We start from the raw sequence: 21685 nt of genomic DNA on the forward strand, positions 1-21685 counted from the left end.
TTATATCATATAAATATATGTGGCTTTCTATCGGGTATCACAGTGTTTGTATACTTCACTATGTATTGTATATCATGCATATTTCACTACATATTGTATTGTTATATATGATACATGTATACTGTATTATGCAATACTTTACTATACATTGTGCATCGAGTCCAGTTTGATAGCAATTAGACAATTTTGGATCAAAGTCAAAACGGAATTAACTCTCTATTTCATGTGCTTAGATGATATGAGGGGTGAAAAGCGACTTTCAAATTGTTTTGGAAATATATGGACTTGCGACAAAGAATCCTTACTTGTATGAACTTCTGGCATGGTTGGATGTGTTGCACTATGGCCGTCAGATTATGATTATGTATGAAGCAATAGACATTTTATCAAATCATCAATAAAATTTACATCCTGTAGAAATTGATTGTCAGATTGTAAGACTTCTTTGATAAACATTTGAGAACTGGAAGGGGTGCCTTTTTCTACAATGGTGTTTAGTTATTTGTGGTCACAACATTTTGCAAATACAGAATAAAATGATTGTTTGCATTGAAGTACGCTTGTAGTGTTAGATTTGTAGTTATAATTCCGTTCTTTTCAATATTTATTTAACAGAATTGTACAATGCCTCAATTCATAAGCACTTCATTTCGGTAACAATTTTCATTCATTGGTAGTCATTTTCATTTCTTTTTCATTTTATTAAAAATTTCAATGATTATCAATATTATAAAAGGTGGAGTTAATAGTTTGTAGGGAACTTTGCGCACCGACGATTGTATCATAATGTCCTTTTGCAGGGCAAAGATCGTAAAGGTAGCTGAATCGATCGGACTGAACAAACATCATTGTATGTTTCTGAAACTCCTATAAATGACGTGGCAGCTTTTACTCGTATCAAATTAAGTGCTGTAATTTAATGGTTTCTTGTCTTCTCCATATTTCAAGACAAAAACTTTGATTGAAAGTCAAATTTGGTTTTCATTATCTCCAGGCGCTTATAAATTTTTTTTTAAAAAAAAACCTCATGCTCCCCTTCTCTCATTTTTTCGGCTTTCGCCAGAATACCGGCATATTGCCTTCACGAAGATTCTTCAAGGGAGCTCAAATTCTGACTGTTTTTCTTGGATTTTATTCATTCTGTTATATATGTACGATAGCACGGGGTAAGTAAAACATTGCTATTTTTGGACGGTTTTTTCAACTGACAAATTTAAGTTTACTTTAATTCTCTATCACTCTGTAAATCGTATATTTCTTCAGATCTACTATTCGCGGTTGAAGAACATTACTACATTTAATTGTTGTAATATCACCCAAATATCCCAAAACATGTGAAATATCTAATGGACGTTGCTGGATGCCTTAAAACTATTGTGACTACAATAACAAAATGAACCTTTTTTTGAACAACATAGAATTCTTAGAAAAAGCACCATTAGTTCATAACAAGTACCCTTGTCACTTCACCCTAAAGGATTCCGTCTGAGAGGAAATTGCCTCTATTCACAAAATACTTGCTGTGAACAACCCTTAATGACTAAAGGACAGAAATATATGACGACGTCGTATTCAGTACATTTTGTTTAAAACTAATATTTTATTTGCTAATATTTCTACCGATTATATGTCTTCATAATATATGTCTGAATAAATCTTGACATCTCATAGTATGATGAAAACAAAGAGAGAGGTAACACGCGGACCTAATATTAGATCATTGATAACACGCGGACCTAATATTAGATCATTGATAACACGCGGACCTAATATTAGATCATTCTTGGTTCCTATAGTGTAGTGTTTTCTTTCCTTTTTTCGAATACATGAATATATTTGGGTTCTACATCTATATTCACCACCTAAGTTCTGTCTAAAATGTACCAGGTGTTAGGTCCTTCTTTACACACTGGGTTTGACTCTACGGATTACTCCGTTTACCTAATCTCCAATCAGGATGCGGGTTAGAATAGGTCCTCAGTACCCCTTGCTTGTTATAAGAGTTAACTAAATGGGGTGTTCCTTCGGATGAAACTGCAAAATCCAAGGCCCTGTGCCACAGCAATTGTGCTACGATAAAGGCCCCTCCCATCTCAAAGGTTGTAAGCGCTGAGCATAGACCTAAATTTGCAGCCCTTTACAGACAATGGTGAAAAATCCTCGAGCGGGACGTTAAATGATGTACAACCAACCAACCATGTACCTAATCAAGATATAGGACTCACGGAGGGTGTGACCTGTCGACAGGGGATGTTTACTCCCACCTCTGGTGTATCCAGGGGTCTGTGTTTGTCCTACTGTTTTGTTTCCTTTATAGGAGTTATAACATTGATCACTGTTGGTTATATTAACCTTTATAGGAGTTATAACATTGATCACTGTTGGTTATATTAACCTTTATAGGAGTTATAACATTGATCACTATTCGTTATCTTCACCTTTACAGGAGTTATAACATTGATCACTGTTCGTTGTCTTCACTTTTTCATACTCATGGATTCTTTTATGCAAAGGGTATTTAAAACCATCGATGAAAGTTCAAAATAGCGGGAAATATAGCAAAAAATATAGACATTCATTAATTTCAAAACTACACGTACATGTACATATATTCGCTAATTCCCTACATGTATATACATGTAGATATTCTCTGCAAACGTTTGGCTACATATTCGTTTGCAACATTCATTCAGAATATATGTTTTATCGAAACGGTTTAAAGTTTTTTAACAATGATGTCGTACTTTGTTGCTATTTCTATTATCGCTATTTTAAAACTGTGGTGATCGATAATTCATGTGAGACAATGGACGACTTTCATGCAATTTTTTCAGTACGGTGATTTTCAAGTGTATGCTCTGCTACACGTGTAAATATCATAACAAGGAATTGTTTGTCCATTAAAAAAGATTGAAAGCATCTAAAGTGTGTGTCTAAGTTAAGACATGCAGCATACATGTATATTCAGATTGATAAGTTTCCAGATTTATTTGTGTTCATTCTGTCCCTTCTTTTAAATTAGATCCCTAGCCTTGTTTAATTTTGTTGTGTTTAGTTTACACAGGGAAAACACAGAGTACCATGATATTGACTTATCTTGACGTAAGGAAAATACAATTCCACACGCCTTCTGGGATCAATACTGAGGAACAATCGAATTAGACACGATTGGATAGATAAAATATAATGACCCGATATTCTGATTGGGATGTCATTTATTCAAATAGTGTACAACCATTTCTTATTTTTGATTGTAAACTATTGATACATGTAGAATAGTGGATAAATTTTGATACATAGTGAATAGAGATAAGAATATATAAGACTGACTTTCATAGTAGATAGCTCCACTACATCATTGAAGGTAATCTTAGGTATTTTTTACAATCAGAGGCAGCAACACACTGACGATGAGTAAAGAATATCTTATTGAACATCTGTCACCTTCGTATATTACATAAATCAAACCAGGTTCAGTTAATCTACATAAATTTTCGAATAAAATATTTTATTATGTATGATTCGATAAAGGCTGATTTTACTATATATGCGCATGGTTTGTTGACTTTTAACTTTTTAACAGGACAGTGTGATTGCGTGCATTTATCACCGTTTCGACTAGTTTTAAAAGATGTACCCAATATCCTAATTAACAGTTACATATCCTAATGAATAATTACTCGTGTTTTTGTTCTGTGTTTCATCTTGAAATATTCTGTATTTCATCAGCAGTCAACAAAGCAGCAGACCGAGAATCACGTGACTTGTGTAGTCAACAGAAATGAGGCTGACCTCGTCAACAGCCCGGTCAACAGTTCTTAATCTGTAGACCACGAGTGTGAGAGTTGGTTTAACAGATAAAATGTCGGTTAAATCGTATCAGTATTATACAGAAAAAGATTAAGGTGTATAACATTAACCAATCATGGTAGCTCAGTGGTAGAAAGTTCGCTTCGTAACAGGGAGGTCGTGAGTTCGAGCACTGCTTGTGCCAAGGCCGCGTCAAACTAAGATGTAAACATAGGCAGATCAAAATCTTGTGACAGACCGGAGAGGTACATATCCACCTATTACAAAAACCTTCAATTTACGGTGCAGAAAAATCTGCGCACTTTGTGACATTATGTTGCTAAATTCTTGCATTGCCCTCTCCAAAATTCAATATCAAAAAATTTCTCACGCATTTTGCCACTATACTTGTGTTCAAACTTCCCTTCAAATAATGTTCATGGACTTATCTTGTATATATATATATCTATACACTAGGAGTTATTCATTTCAGATTCCCCCCAATACTTGTGTATTTCTAACATTACTGGTATGCTTTATATAATAACTTTGTTACACCTATATTGACCTTATTTACACTTATTCGTATTCTCTCTTTGTATTAGAGAATGGAACCATCAGGATTTTAAGCAGTCTCCGATTGAACAATTTCTTATGTTTATCACTGCCAAAGCCTCCACACCTATCAGGTATGTTGTGTAAGTAAATGATAAGTCAATACACAGACGTAAAGCAGAGGGACCGCCGACTCTCTATGGCGGGAAAATATGTACCTAGTTTAGCAGCGCCCTCACCGGAATGTATAGAACTTTTAAAAAACAATTAAATATGGCGTGTACAACAGTATTAAATACCAATACCAAAAGTTCATGAAATTACAGAATTGTAATAATAGGCTTTTTGATGGATCTATTTTGTACATGTATACGGCATATCAAGCCTGATTAATATACCCTCCATGCAGAAGTAGCTGTAGTTCTGTAGGTCGTGAAAAACTGTAATGTTATATGTTCTTATTCTTTATTAAAATTTCCATAAATATTTTGAATATGTTGAATGTCTGAATTACAAACCAAATTAGTAGACTGAAACTTTAAATAAAGATCGAATGATTAGGATAGTATTATACAAGGCAAGAAATGTGAATCGAAAAGTTCAGGCGTGCTTTCAATGAAATGCTTAATGTGGTTGAATAAATTAGGCATGATTTATAATTTAAATGCACGTGTTAAAACAGTCTAATTACCCCCCCCCACCCCCCAAAAGAAAAACCCAGTCTGATTACCCCCTCCCCCTTCTCATAACACTTGTCGTGTATCAATGTTTTTAAGAATTTTACATGACTTAGATAAAAATGAATAATCCAAAATTCATATTCAATTCTTAAAATTTTACATTTTTCATTTTATAGAAAACTTTGCTGCTCTGTGTAGAATATGAGAGTAATGAAACAGGGGGGGGGGGGGGGGGGGGGGCTATCGCATAACAACTAGGCTAGCTTTTTTTAATTAGTTTCTCGGTGTGTCATTAATAAAAAAAATTATAGATAATTTTAAAAACTTCACAATGGCATTGTACATTGTACATAAACAACTCATTGATCCGACATGTACATACGTTCTAGAGACAGAGTGATATCACGAGGGGATCAAATAAGCTCTAACCTCCGGTCGCCAAGACCAGCAATATTTACTCCTTTCCATTCTTAACTGTCTGAGAACTCTCCAAGGCCAGTTCAAAAATTTCAATTCATTTTTCATCAATCATCTGCAGTCTTTAAAAAAAATGAAAAAATAATTATTCTAAATTCACTGTTTAGATTCCAATATTGTACGAACTATTCTGCTAGGTAAGGCAATAAACCTCGACCTGGTAAGTCCCACAGTATATTAATATCTTTAAAAGGTTGGCACAGCTAAATTCCTGCACCCGTATTTTTCTTGAAATGTACAAAACAACAATGTTTTCATACAACGGTAGTTCCTTTCTATACATCCTAGTGAGGATGCTGAAATCGCGGGGAGATACTTTCAATAGGAAAAAAACGAAGACGTCATCGGTCGGCGGTCCCTTTCTTTTACGACTATGGTATACAAGCATAAATATAAGTAGTGTATTTTACATTCTGTGATGTACTGTTACTGAATGGTCAGTGTATCAGTAGTGTATTTTACATTCTGTGATGTACTGTTACTGAATGGTCAGTGTATCAGTAGTGTATTTTACATTCTGTGATGTACTGTTACTGAATGGTCAGTGTATCAGTAGTGTATTTTACATTCTGTGATGTACTGTTACTGAATGGTCAGTGTATCAGTAGTGTATTTTACATTCTGTGATGTACTGGTCAGTGTATCAGTAGTGTATTTTACATTCTGTGATGTACTGTTACTGAATGGTCAGTGTATCAGTAGTGTATTTTACATTCTGTGATGTACTGTTACTGAATGGTCAGTGTATCAGTAGTGTATTTTACATTCTGTGATGTACTGTCACTGAATGGTCAGTGTATCAGTAGTGTATTTTACATTCTGTGATGTACTGTCACTGAATGGTCAGTGTATCAGTAGTGTATTTTACATTCTGTGATGTACTGTTACTGAATGGTCAGTGTATCAGTAGTGTATTTTACATTTTGTGATGTACTGGTCAGTGTATCAGTAGTGTATTTTACATTCTGTGATGTACTGTTACTGAATGGTCAGTGTATCAGTAGTGTATTTTACATTCTGTGATGTACTGCTACTGAATGGTCAGTGTATCAGTAGTGTATTTTACATTCTGTGATGTACTGTTACTGAATGGTCAGTGTATCAGTAGTGTATTTTACATTCTGTGATGTACTGTTACTGAATGGTCAGTATATCAGTAGTGTATTTTACATTCTGTGATGTACTGTTACTGAATGGTCAGTGTATCAGTAGTGTATTTTACATTCTGTGTTGTACTGTTACTGAATGGTCAGTGTATCAGTAGTGTATTTTACATTCTGTGATGTACTGTTACTGACTGGTCAGTGTATCAGTAGTGTATTTTACATTCTGTGATGTACTGATCAGTGTATCAGTAGTGCATTTTACATTCTGTGATGTACTGTTACTGAATGGTCAGTGTATCAGTAGTGTATTTTATATTCTGTGTTGTACTGTTACTGAATGGTCAGTGTATCAATAGTGTATTTTACATTCTGTGATGTACTGTTACTGATCGGTCAGTGTATCAGTAGTGTATTTTACATCCTGTGCTGTACTGTTACTGATCGGTCAGTGTATCAGTAGTGTATTTTACATTCTGTGTTGTACTGTGACATGTACTGACTGGTCAGTGTATCAGTAGTGTATTTTACATTCTGTGATGTACTGTTACTGATCGGTCAGTGTATCAGTAGTGTATTTTACATTCTGTGATGTACTGTTACTGACTAGTCAGTGTATCAGTAGTGTATTTTACATTCTGTGATGTACTGTTACTGAATGGTCAGTGTATCAGTAGTGTATTTTACATTCTGTGATGTACTGGTCAGTGTATCAGTAGTGTATTTTACATTCTGTGATGTACTGTTACTGAATGGTCAGTGTATCAGTAGTGTATTTTATATTCTGTGATGTACTGTTACTGACTAGTCAGTGTATCAGTAGTGTATTTTATATTCTGTGATGTACTGTTACTGAATGGTCAGTGTATCAGTAGTGTATTTCACATTCTGTGTTGTACTGTTACTGAATGGTCAGTGTATCAGTAGTGTATTTTACATTCTGTGATGTACTGTTACTGAATGGTCAGTGTATCAGTAGTGTATTTTACATTCTGTGATGTACTGGTCAGTGTATCAGTAGTGTATTTTACATTCTGTGATGTACTGTTACTGAATGGTCAGTGTATCAGTAGTGTATTTTACATTCTGTGATGTACTGTTACTGAATGGTCAGTGTATCAGTAGTGTATTTTACATTCTGTGATGTACTGGTCAGTGTATCAGTAGTGTATTTTACATTCTGTGATGTACTGTTACTGAATGGTCAGTGTATCAGTAGTGTATTTTACATTCTGTGATGTACTGGTCAGTGTATCAGTAGTGTATTTTACATTCTGTGATGTACTGTTACTGAATGGTCAGGGTATCAGTAGTGTATTTTATATTCTGTGATGTACTGTTACTGAATGGTCAGTGTATCAGTAGTGTATTTTATATTCTGTGTTGTACTGTTACATGTACTGACTGGTCAGTGTATCAGTAGTGTATTTTACATTCTGTGATGTACTGTTACTGAATGGTCAGTGTATCAGTAGTGTATTTTACATTCTGTGTTGTACTGTTACTGAATGGTCAGTGTATCAGTAGTGTATTTTACATTCTGTGATGTACTGTTACTGAATGGTCAGTGTATCAGTAGTGTATTTTACATTCTGTGATGTACTGGTCAGTGTATCAGTAGTGTATTTTACATTCTGTGATGTACTGTTACTGAATGGTCAGTGTATCAGTAGTGTATTTTACATTCTGTGATGTACTGTTACTGAATGGTCAGTGTATCAGTAGTGTATTTTACATTCTGTGATGTACTGTTACTGAATGGTCAGTGTATCAGTAGTGTATTTTACATTCTGTGATGTACTGGTCAGTGTATCAGTAGTGTATTTTACATTCTGTGATGTACTGTTACTGAATGGTCAGGGTATCAGTAGTGTATTTTATATTCTGTGATGTACTGTTACTGAATGGTCAGTGTATCAGTAGTGTATTTTATATTCTGTGTTGTACTGTTACATGTACTGACTGGTCAGTGTATCAGTAGTGTATTTTACATTCTGTGATGTACTGTTACTGAATGGTCAGTGTATCAGTAGTGTATTTTACATTCTGTGTTGTACTGTTACTGAATGGTCAGTGTATCAGTAGTGTATTTTACATTCTGTGATGTACTGTTACTGAATGGTCAGTGTATCAGTAGTGTATTTTACATTCTGTGATGTACTGGTCAGTGTATCAGTAGTGTATTTTACATTCTGTGATGTACTGTTACTGAATGGTCAGTGTATCAGTAGTGTATTTTACATTCTGTGATGTACTGTTACTGAATGGTCAGTGTATCAGTAGTGTATTTTACATTCTGTGATGTACTGTTACTGATCGGTCAGTGTATCAGTAGTGTATTTTATATTCTGTGTTGTACTGTTGCTGACTGGTCAGTGTATCAGTAGTGTATTTTACATTCTGTGATGTACTGTTGCTGACTGGTCAGTGTATCAGTAGTGTATTTTACATTCTGTGTTGTACTGTTAATGAATGGTCAGTGTATCAGTAGTGTATTTTACATCCTGTGTTGTACTGTTACTGACTAGTCAGTGTATGAGTAGTGTATTTTACATTCTGTGTTGTACTGTTACTGAATGGTCAGTGTATCAGTAGTGTATTTTACATTCTGTGATGTACTGTCACTGAATGGTCAGTGTATCAGTAGTGTATTTTACATTCTGTGATGTACTGTCACTGAATGGTCGGTACAGTGGATTTAAATGTTAGGCTGGCGATCATGGATTCGATTCCTTTTTTATTTTTTCTGGATAATTTTGGAAAACGATTGTAATTTTTACATTGCAATACGCAATTTCCGAGTTGCCCAATCGTTCTCTCCCTTTGTGGAACTCTTACGCTCATGAGACGCAAAACATACTATCGTCCACACGCGGTGGGTACAAATGCTTTTCGCTGCCTTCATATATTGCCTTAAGGCCGATTATCAGACATCATGCAACCACCCAATCTGCAGGGACACACAATATTAGTAAGTTTATTCGTATTTAATAATAAATTAGCTCAAACAAAATTGATAATCACCATTTTTCTTTGATTGAAATATTCGTGCAGAGGAGGAAATAAAAAATAATTTCATATTTAATGTAATGGTCTAATTCAAACAAATATTATTCTTGATATGGTCAGTTTAATGTATACCAACGGCTGATATATTTTCATCACTTTTATCCATATTTACATAGCTAGTCTATGGTATAAGTATACATCTTGTACCCACCCAAGGGTTCAACAGAACACTGAACGTACCTTCATCACAGAAGAGCTGACATCTCGGAAGTTGCGTATTGGTTGTCGTCCGTCGTCGTACGTCGTGCGTTAACATTTGAACATTTTTAACTTCTTCTTGATAACTACTATTTCAATTCTTTCCAAATTTAGTATGAAGCATTCTTGGGACAAGGGGGACATAAATTGTGAATTTCAGGATTCCTTCACCCCTGGGGCCTTAGGGGCGGGGCAAAAACTGTCCAAAATTGACGAATTTTCAAAAACATTTTTCTCTAGAACCGCACATGTGTAAGAAATACTAAATGCATAGTGATGTAGAGCTGGAAGGTTTATACCCAAATTGTAAATTTCATGTTCCCCAGGGTAGGGGTTTTGACACCAGGATGTGGCCAAACTTAGTATATGGTGTTTATGTGTAAAACACTTAAATAACATCTTCTTTAATAGTGCTATTGATACTAATTTGAAACTAAATGGATATTTAGAAAAAACATGTAGTCCTTTACCAAAAATTTTTAATTTGGTGATCCCAGGGGTATGGGTTTTGGTATTAGGGTGGGGCCAAAATGGTCAGTTATTAAATGTGTGAAGAATAGAATTTTCTAACTTCTTCTTGATAACTACTATTCCAATTCTTCTCAAACTTGGTATGAAGCATCCTTGGGACAGGGGGGGGGGTAAATTGTAAATTTCAGGGCTCCTGCACCCCTGGGGCCTTAAGAGTGGTGCAAAAAACTGCCCAAAATTGACCAATTTTCAAAAATCTTCTCTAGAACCGCATATGTGTAAGAAAAACTAAATGCAAACTGATGTAGAGCAGGAAGAACTCTACCAAAATCATAAATCTGTTTACATGTGATAACGCCTTTATATTATTGCTTTTTAATATTTTATCTATTTTCTATGTATTATAGGTATAACATTCTGTTGTAAGGTAAAGCATCTTTGAGCGTACATAGTGTATGAAAAGGGTGCCATATAAATATGGTATTATTATTATTATTTATTATAAATCTCATGATCCCCAGGGTAGGGGTTTTGACACCAGGTCGGGGCCAAACTTACTATATAGTGTTTATGTGTAAACCACTTAAATAACATCTTCTTTAGTGCTATTGATGGTAAATTAAAACTAAATGGATATTTAGAAAGAGCAGGTAATGCTTTACCAAAATTGTAAATTTTATGATCCCAGGGGTATGGGTTTTAATATTAGGGTGGGGCCAAAATGGTCAGTTATTAAATGTGTGAACAATAGAATTTTAAAATTCTTCTTGATAACTGCCACTCTATTTCTTTCTAAATCCCGTGGGGATCCGGGTTAGAATAGGTCCTCAGTACCCCTTGCTTGTCATAATAGGCGACTAAATGGGGAGGTCCTTCGGATGAGACCGCAAAATCTGAGGTCCCGTGTCACAGCAGGTGTGGCACGATAAAGATCCCTTCCCTGCTCAAAGGCTGTAAGCGCCGAGCATAGGCCTAAATTGTGCAGCCCTTCACCGGCAATGGTGACGTCTCCATATGAGTGAAAGATTCTCGAGAGGGACGTTAAACAATATTTAATCAATTAATCTAAATTTTAGTATGAAGCATCTTTGGAACAAAGGGGACATAAATTGTAATTTTCAGGAATCCTGCACCCCTAGGGCTTTAGAGACAGGACAAACAAACAAACAACAAACAAAATTATTTATTCTCAAATAAATACAACGTGTGTATTGTAGAGAAGTAATTCGTAATATATAATACAATATTGTACATAGCATGCAGTTAACATGGAGAACATGCCCTCTCCCATATAACCATTAAAAAGAACTGCCCAAATTGACCAGTTCTTTAAAATATTTTTCTAGCTCTAGAACCGGACATGTTTAAGAAAAACTGAATGCATAATGATGTAGAGCAGGAAGACCTCTACCAAAATTGTAAATTTCATTATCCCGGGGTAGGGGTTCTGACCCCAGGTGGGGCCAAACTTAGTATGTAGTGTTTATGTGAAACTTTGCTGATACTGTATAAAATCTAAATGCATACTTAGGAATAGCAGAAAATGATGTACAAAAATGGTGAATTTCACAACCCAGGGTTTTGACTCTATGATCGGTTCAAATTTGTCATATCTTTTAATGTTAATACACCTATTATATTATGTGAAGCTTTTCATCTGTGTATGCACTCTTGAGAGCAGTGAAGTTTTAAGAACACATCTTGCTTTACACTGTTGGTGAACATTAGAATTTAGCTTAGATATTCAGAACAGGAATTTTTTTCTGGATTTCATAGCCCTTGGGAGTAATGATACTTTTCACTAGTACTCAGGTAACCGAAAAAGGCAGGCCTGTGGGCCTCTTGTTTGGTAAATAAGGTGAATTTGAATTTTTTTGTCATCGCAAAAGTACTTATACTTTTTAAGTACATCACAATTTTCATAGGTGAACCATCCATCCGTAATATAGATAATACTGCATATATGAAATACATATGTAAAGAGAAAATCCAAATATTTTTCAACAAGACTTGTGAATATGTACAGAATTTCAGAGTAAAGTATTTTTCACTCGATATCAAAAGATAATGGCTCTCGAGAAACTATGTCACAAAAAGCTGGAGCAAGTGTTTTCAAAAAATTATCCAACCGGAAGTAGTGAATATAGATGACGTAATGGATATACAGTAACTAAGCTATAGCACACCAGTGATACTGTACACGTTGTATATGAGATAAATATACTCATTATATACTGAGTAATATATACAGATTTTTTGCATATACGATAGAGCTAAAGTTCCTTTACAACAGACGTATCAACCTCCGAGGGCTGATACGGATTCTGCAGGGCCGATACCCTGTACCAGCCGCAGAAGGATAATTCGTACCCTCAAGTAGGATCCGGGGTCACCCGAAAGTAGTTCTTATATCTCGAAATAAATGTGCGTAATAACGAATACAAGTAAAACCCTTATCTGTTAGAAAAGGGTGAACATGCCTACTTTCTGCATGACTTTGTCATTGTCGAAGCACAAATATAGGTAGACATGCTCCAATTTACATTCTGTTACGAGTCCTTTTATTAGATCATTCCACTTTTCTGTGTTTTTCTTATGTTTATTAATTACTACATGTATTATCATTATTATCAATCTATATTTCTTCTCCTGACGGAGTGATGTTTTTGTTTCAATGCTTAAAGATGAATAAATTTCATCATTATAGAAAACCAAATAAAAAACATGCTTTAGTGGGAGCACATTGATGTAGCGGAATTGTTCCCAACCTGTTGATTTAAGGGTTCTACAAAGGTTACCCGTGGTCACCATTATAATATAATTATCATATAATGGTTACCACTGGTCACCCATTGATATAATTGGTCATATAAGGGTTACTTCTGGTCACCCTTTGATGCAACCTTCATACAAGGGTTTCCTATGGTCACCCATTGATGTAATGCCATATAAGGGTTACCTCTGGTCACCCAATGATGTAAATATCATATAAGGCTACCTCGGGTCACCCTTTGATATAAATGTCATATAAAGATTTCCTCTGGTCACCCATTGATGTAATGGTCATGCAAGGGTTACCTCTGGTCATCATCGACAAAATTGATAGAAAGGTGCCCTGAGGTAACCGACATCTTAATGTATGGATGACCTTAGGTCACCCTTGTTTTTATTTCTACTTCTATTTCAAATACATATACATATATTCAAGTAATAGGTAGTGTGACCACATGACCAATCTCCTGCTATGTCCGAAATCCATTCTTCCCGTTATCTCTTATACACATCTTGCAGACACGCCTTATATATGTTTTATTTTCTATTTACAATAATTCTAATGAACAATTACAAAGTCAAATCATAACATAATTTAGATAAAACACCCATGGACAATCTGAACATAAAAGACAACACTTACTTAGGTTTGGGGGAAATATGACTGGTAGATAAGAAGATTTACAAACGGACAGACAAATGATCAAAAAATCTCTTTTAGCTCAGGTGAGCTAACCATTTTACCTTGACAATGTTGTAGCATCGTAAAATATAATCCACCGTAACATAAAATAGGTGACCAGAGGCCACCCTCTAGGTGCAACATTATCAGATATTAATTTTCCTTTGGCAGTGTGCAATGTACAGTGTCTGCATTGTACTTTAACTTTTATGTGGGACTATTTTTATAGAGTAGTAAACTGTGTAGAAAATAGGGTGACCTGTGGTCATACTTGAAGGTACGAAGTATCCTTCTGCGTACAAGCCCTGCAAAGATCGTATCAGCACCCTAATTCACTTATTTGTCAAATACTACATTATTACATTTATTATTGTTGAATTTAATTTGTGATTAATGCAAAACAATAACTGATAATGATCTTAAATCTGTGATTCATTACATTGTTGTTATTATGTTAAGTTGTTAATGTATTTATGTGACAAATATTAAATTTATTTCAAATTTATATCTGAGATTTGGCATTTTAGTGTTACACAGTAGTTGTTTAATGGCAATCAAATAATGTTTTGGTTCATTAAAAATAAATGTGTTCTGTTTATTATTTCGACAATGTAAGTATATACCCTTTTCCATTTCACAACCTGATATTAGTGTCTCGGGCTGATACAGGGTGATATGTATTAATCCCTATATATAACTTTATATATTAGTTTATTACCCGTATCCCTGATCTAATCAGTCTATCGCACTGGTGAGAACACACACACACACACACACACACACACACACACACACACACACACACATATATATATATATATATATATATATATATATATATACTTTTTATTTCTTTTTTTATTTCTACAGACAATCATTTTTCCACACGACACCCTCCAATGAATCTAATTGTTGCCTACATGAGGAGTGGGTCGACATTAACTGCTAATATGGTTCGCCACAATGAAGGTGACTTCTACATGTTCGAACCTTTACATGGTATCACACAGGCTGTGCAAAAAACATCACCAGTGCAATTCCTCAATGGAACAAAACGGTTTGTACTTTAAATATCTTTGTAAACCATGTTTACACAGAAACTTGCAATGTCCTTCCTCTCTCTCTCTCTCTCTCTCTCTCTCTCTCTCTCTCTCTCTCTCATTGTTTCTGAAACTCTTATATTACTGGGAAGTAAGACTGTTTTCATTTTTCAGAATGATTTCCAGAAGGGAGCTTTTTACAGTGTATGCTGAACTGCTTTATCACTGGTTTACCTGTAACTTTGCTGGTATCGATATTACGGCTTTAACACATCCATTCATTGTGCAATATACACCAGAGCTGGGCGAATATTACCGATGTATTAATCCTAAAACATCGAGAAGAAGTAAAACAGAAAATGTCAAAATGTGCCTAACCTGGTTACACAAAAGGTGCGTGAAATCCAAGTCACGAACTATAAAAACCATTCGACTCCCGATATCTATGGCGGGAAAACTTCTGGACTGGCTTCCGAGCCTGAAGATCATTCATTTGATACGAGATCCACGTGGTATATTGAACTCTCAGTTTGAAAAACTGGTTAATGACGGTAAAAACATGTCCACGGCTGCTGAGGAGTTGTGTCAATCTATATCAAACGACTTGTCGGCATATGAAGACTTGCAATATTGCCATAAAAACAGAATAACTCGTATAATTTATGAAGACATGTGCGAAAATCCTTTTGTCATTGTGCCAAAACTATATGAATTTCTAAATACTAAATACACGAAAAGAGTCAATGACTATGTGAAATGGACCATGACAGGACCTGTTCGATCGTGTGACTACTGTACCAATAAAGGCAATGCACTTATGAACGCATATAGATGGATATCGATCATTCCTCGACACGTGATACAAACTTTTGATACGCATTGTTCATTCTTATATCCAAAATTAGGCTATCAAAATCTAGATTACGATAAATTAAATATTACAGAGAGGTCCTGGCTTCCTGGTACCAGTCACTAGTCCACAGTACCTTGTATTCATTTTATAATGTTTAAAGGGTATATTGACAGTAGGATAATTTCTTCAAATTCATTTTATTTCCAGTTTCTTGAATACTGTAATTAAGCTTGAAACAAAGAAAAGCTTTACACGAATAATCCTGGCATATGTATTGTGTACAAAGAATATCATTCGAAGTTGTGTGTTGGCAAATTAGATTGGTTAAGTAAGCTTCTAGTAGCCATCTACTTACACAGAGAAAATAATCAGCTACTAGTAACCCGCAGGCATGTACACGAAGCTGTCTTAGGACTAAGCCGTATCCTAGACATGTCTTAGGACTAAGCCGTGTCCTAGGTATGTTTTAGGACTAAGCCGTGTCCTAGGTATGTCTTAGGACTAAGCCGTGTCCTAGGTATGTCTTAGGACATGTCTTAGTCTTAAAGGAACATGGACACGATTTAAGCTGAAAATTTTATTTTTTCATTTTTAATGTTTAGAAAGCTTAGCTATGGTATTTCTAATGGTCAACAAAAATTTGAGTGTCAGTTGTCAAGGAACGTGGGAGATACAGAGCTCACAATTCTTTGTTATGTAAACAAGGCTTGTGCCATGTGTTTGTTTACATAGGTTGAATATACTAGTAGAAGTTTCGTTTAAAGCAGATTTATTTTTTTAATTCAAAAGTTAATTCTGAGCACAATTAAATAGTTTTTAGTGTTTGGCATATCTCATCTTGGTTTAAACATGCTATTTTCTATTAAGCAATCTATATGTAAACAAAACCATGACACAAGCCTTGTTTACATTACAAAGAATTGTGAGCTCTGTATCTCCCACGTACCTTGACAACTGACACTCAACAACTGCTTTTCAAATTTGTGTTGACCATTAGAAATACTTTAGTTAAACATTGTAAACAGTAAAAATGGAAAAATAAAATTTGAAAATTTCAGCTCAAATCGTGTCCATGCCCCTTTAAGTCGGGTTCTTGAACTTTCCTAATTTAGGCCTCCCCATAAGATCTTCCTAACTTTAGGACAGCATAACCCTTGTCCTAAGATCATCCTAAGTTTGTATAAACATGGCGACATGCAGCTATGGTATTGAAGCAAAGAGCACACAGAAACCATGAAAAGATATTGAAGGATATTGACAACCCGCATGATTACAACTTTCGGGATGTGCCGGAACGACTGATTATATTTGACGTTTATACACTGTACATCACGGTCACGTGATAATAACCAGTTGTAGGGCAAAGTTTACATCAATACAAATGGTTTTCGCTAGCAGAAGGTCCGTAAAGAGCTATGCGCAGTCCTATGATGACGATCCAAGTCACTATTGGTGCTCAGTACCTGGGTTTAAATTAGATAGACGGGGAAAGGCGCATTTAGACGCGAATTATATTCGATGCAAGGCGTGAAGTTTTACCGATATCCTCAAGATAACCCCTATTACCCTCACCAACGCACATAATTTAATCAAATGCATTTTCCTATAAAATGGCTGTAGCAATTCCTTTCCTTCAAAAATAGCGTTTAAATACAGGAACTTGAAGCAATTAAAGTATTCCATGCTTGTTTACTTAGTTGTTATTGTAACATGTAATCCGGAAGTGACATGCCCTACAAATTACGTTCAATGCGCGATAAAAGTCAGAGTGGATCCGTATCTCGAAAGTCCCGTATTGTGAGTAAGTACAAACTATGGTGTTTTCATAGCTACCCGGCGCTATTGGGCCGGGTGCTTTTTTAATATCATTAGTATTGAAGTAGGAAGGCCATTTCTTCCTAATCTGTGAGTGGATATATATATATAGTTATGCTCAACCGAAATGTTTGAAATCCGAAATAACAATGAAGTTTTAGAGCTATTATAGGCAAAAACAGCGTGCCATATATAAAGCACTAAATAATCACAACTAGGTACTGAAAATGTTCGCCCCAGCCCGGGGTCGAACCAGCGACGTACGGCACCCACCGCCTAGCAAGATTGTCAAACCAGTGCGTAAGTCCACACGGCCACAACGACTTCCCTAAAAAGGAAGTTTTGTTATGCTCCTAAAGCGCTACTTATACACACTGATGCAATCTCACACAGTCGCTGTGTCATTCAGTGTTTAAGATATTTTATAAGGAGAGTGGATCTCTCGATGCAATTGTATACAATATTTAATATAAAGCACAAACAAACAATTATAACACCCAACCTTACGTTTACCCCTAGGATCTAAACGATACATGTGATAATCAATTAATTAATATATAAAGCACTAAATAATCACAACTAGGTACTGAAAATCTTTATCAAGAGACATATGTTACATAAACAAATATCACACACCACGTAAAAACAACAAATATTGATAATTTACATTGTTAACAAGAATGAACTGTGCCGTGGCCTATTCAGTGCTTTTATAAATTTCTTTTCTGGCCTTGTACCTTTTTAGATCCAACACTTTAAGATGCCCATTCATCCATCCAGCTGTCACCCACAACACATTTTCAAGGGTGCACCGAAAGCCTAGCAATTCGTGACAGACGACTTTGTTCCAGTAAGAAATCTTTTGAACAGCAAAATCAACAATCAAAGTCTCATTTATGCAAACGAGGTTAAAAGCCGCTATATGTTACAAATGCCATTAATGAGGTTAAAACAATGGACAGGTCTTCTCTTCTGCAGTAAAGGGAGAAAAGCAAAGGTGTAGAGTACCCCTGGTCACCACGTACCACTCTACATTGAAGGACCTAAACTAAATCCTAAAGGATAATCTTCCTAAACTCTTGGATCTTCCTAGATTGGCAAGAGATTTTGGTGAACCACCAATGGTGTCCTTCAGACGACCCAGGAATATCAAGAATTTGGTGGTAAGGGTCAGATTGGACAACTCTACCAACGGAGGCTTTTCAACTTGCTCTGTAGAGTGGTACGTGGTGACCAGGGGTACTCTACAGCCTTTGCTTTGCAAATTGAGTCATGATTCAGAAACGTTCCAAAGCTTCACTACAGGCAAAACGTATAAAATATTGGGTCAACTCTCCTGTAAACTGCATACACCTCGTCAGATGTAAACAATGTGGACAACAATAGGTTGGGGAAACTACAAATATTAGACTTAGAACCAACAACCACTGATCAACCATCAAAACGAAACGCGTGACCGAACTCAAAGGTCACATTTTTGACCTGCAAAACTTCCATATTATGTATAAAATAATTAAAAAAATTATTATAGGGGGATTGAAAAAATGTATTGACCTTGAAAACTAATATATCATCGACATATCAGCTTTAGACTTCTAAACCATGATAAAACATTATTCTAAGCATTCATAAGTACGGATTCACATAGCCCTTTATGTTTTGACATTAGAATTACAAGATGACGGCTTTAATTTGTTTGACCTTGATAAATGTATTAGCATGAAAACTAATACAGTATCTTTTCCTTAGACTTCTTTCCAACTCACCTTTTGGATTGTTGATTTTCGTTCTTAATTGGCTATGTTGAATTTTTAGTTTAACGGTGTTGTAGTAATCATGTTATTTTTCGATTTCGTCATTGTTTACCATATCCCAATCAACAATGGTACGGATTACCAAAAAAAATTTAAACTTAATCACTCCAAATCATTATCTTCCCACCATTTTATTTCACAATCACGTTGTTTTGGAAGTTTTGTCTCTAAATTTGTCTGATTTCTATAATAATGGAAAAAAAATCTATTTTCATCCCGACCCGATCATGGTACAAACTCTCTACATCATCGTCTGTATATGGCGTGTAAAACGTTGCTATATTCGATAATCTTATGATGTATGTTCAATATCTTGTGATGTATGTTCAATATCTTGTGATGTATATTCGATAATCTTATGATGCATGTTTAATATCTTGTGATGTATATCTTATATCTTGTGATGTATATTCTATAATCTTGTAATGTATGTTCGATAATCTTGTGATGTGTGTGCAATAATTGCATTGTGGGTAATATGACACAACAGCGTTCTGTTATAGAAGAGGAACGTACGTCTTCTATGAAATTGAAACTGAATGAAGAGGGAAACCCTCTGCCAAAATTGTAAATTTCATGATCCTAGAGTAGGGCTACCGGGATGGGACCAAAATTGTCATAGTGATTCTAAAAATGTTTTTATCATTTGAAGGACTTCTTTAATTATTCTGATACTGTATAAAATGAAGCAGAGACATATGAAACTTTGACAAAAGCTTAATTTATGCATATATAGGGAAACAGAAAGGAATGAACCAAAATTTTTAATTTAACCGCCCCCCCCCCCCCCCCCGAGTTCTCACTAAAGGACCACAGGCACTTGAAGTATGGATACTACCCCTTCCCACTTTTTTTATATAATTTCTTTCTTTCTTTTTTTTTTTTAGCGGTGATGATTTCTCTAAAATGTGTATACCGGTAGAAGGCAAGGGCAATCTATAGCTTACAAATAGCGTGAAACGATTACATAAATCGAAAGAGGGATGAGATAGGCAGGGAATCGACACATTTTGGAGAAATTATCGCCGCAAAAATATCAAAGGGAGGGGGGGGGGGTAAGCAGTGTCCATACTTCAGGTGCCTGTGTCTAGGACAGGTCCTAAGAGTCATACGGTGTTATATTTAACATACTAGTGTATCATATTTTGCATCACCGGATACTTTTGTTATTTCCAACCAATGAAAATCGTCCTTACTTTAATAGTACGCTGTTGCATCATATTACACATAATGCAATTATTGCACATACATCAAAAGATTATCGAACATACATCACAAGATATAGAATATACATCACAAGATATTGAACATACATCACACGATTATCGAATATAGCAAAGTTTTACACGCCATATCTGTATACACTACAACGAAACCATTTTTCTCAATTCAGTACATTAGTGTATCAGTCTTGTTAACAATGTAGATTACTAATATTTGCGGTTTGTTCGTGGTGTGTTATATTTGTTTATGTAATATATGTCTCTTGATAAAGATCTTCCCACAAATACTTTCCCACGCCCTCTTCTCTGCTGTACATGTATTTGCAGCGCCCTCTTCTCTGCTGTACAGGTATTTGTAGCGCCCTCTTCTCTGTTGTACAGGTATTTGTACAATCTCTCACCAGAGGGCGTTTTACGCTGTGCTACAACACCTCTGTCAACGTCTGAATGTCAAGATTCTTGGCAAAACTTATTTCTAAAGTATGATTTTACAAGTTTTAGTGTTAAGCTTAAAATCTTACAGTAAGTTCACATAAACAACGAATTCCATGATTATTCTAGTATTATTGGATGAATGAATATTTAATATAAAACCATAGACATATAACATAAAACCTTTTAATTAATTCGCTCAGGTGTCTCATATTTACCAGCTTCTGCGTTTATAAAATTCAGACAAGTGTTTGATTTGCTTAGATATGATCATTACAGTTTGATATGCTAAGTTAGTTTTAGTACGTTTTGATATGATTTTTAGACGTTGACAGAGGTATTAGTGGAGCGTAGCGGGAACGATAACTCTGGGTAGAGATTGGTATTTGTAGTGCCCTCTTCTCTGCTGTACAGGTATTTGTAGCGATATTAGATGAGTCTCTAAATAAGATGTCTTTGTGGGGTTTTTTTCTACTTCATCTAGCAGAACTTGGACTTTCCCAGTTGAAAAATTTGGGTTCCTCCTCTTACTCACGATAATAAACCAATCCGCACAAATCAAATTCCGACCGATTTAACTTGTGTCGGATTGTACAATTATCGTTATCAAAGACCTCGACATGAGCACATGTAGGTCAAGGCATATCGGTTCGATTTTTAAACTATCGTCGACCAGTACATCGTGCAGCCTTGTTTACATCACAAGGAATGG

At 35.4% G+C, this 21685-nt stretch overlaps 1 protein-coding gene across 1 annotated transcript; it reads left to right on the forward strand.

The window, feature by feature from the left end:
• Positions 1 to 881: 881 nt before the first annotated feature.
• On the forward strand, positions 882 to 15949 carry LOC125655978 (carbohydrate sulfotransferase 1-like). The gene is made up of 4 exons (XM_056144762.1): positions 882 to 1166; positions 4395 to 4478; positions 14667 to 14853; positions 15011 to 15949. Exons 1-4 carry the CDS (start codon positions 1028 to 1030, stop codon positions 15810 to 15812), a joined length of 1212 nt encoding a protein of 403 aa, XP_056000737.1. The 5' UTR covers positions 882 to 1027; the 3' UTR covers positions 15813 to 15949.
• Positions 15950 to 21685: the final 5736 nt, after the last annotated feature.

The sequence above is a fragment of the Ostrea edulis genome, chromosome 7 (genome assembly GCF_947568905.1).
Source record: "Ostrea edulis chromosome 7, xbOstEdul1.1, whole genome shotgun sequence".
In the NCBI taxonomy this organism is placed as follows: domain Eukaryota; kingdom Metazoa; phylum Mollusca; class Bivalvia; order Ostreida; family Ostreidae; genus Ostrea; species Ostrea edulis.

Bases quoted from the DNA above. Each gene is read 5' to 3' on its own strand.
- LOC125655978 (XM_056144762.1), top strand. From the start codon at position 1,028: ATGCTCCCCTTCTCTCATTTTTTCGGCTTTCGCCAGAATACCGGCATA. The intron at 1,167-4,394 runs GTAAGTAAAACA...TCTTTGTATTAG, and splicing joins TATATGTACGATAGCACGGG to AGAATGGAACCATCAGGATT. The intron at 14,854-15,010 runs GTTTGTACTTTA...TTCATTTTTCAG, and splicing joins TTCCTCAATGGAACAAAACG to AATGATTTCCAGAAGGGAGC.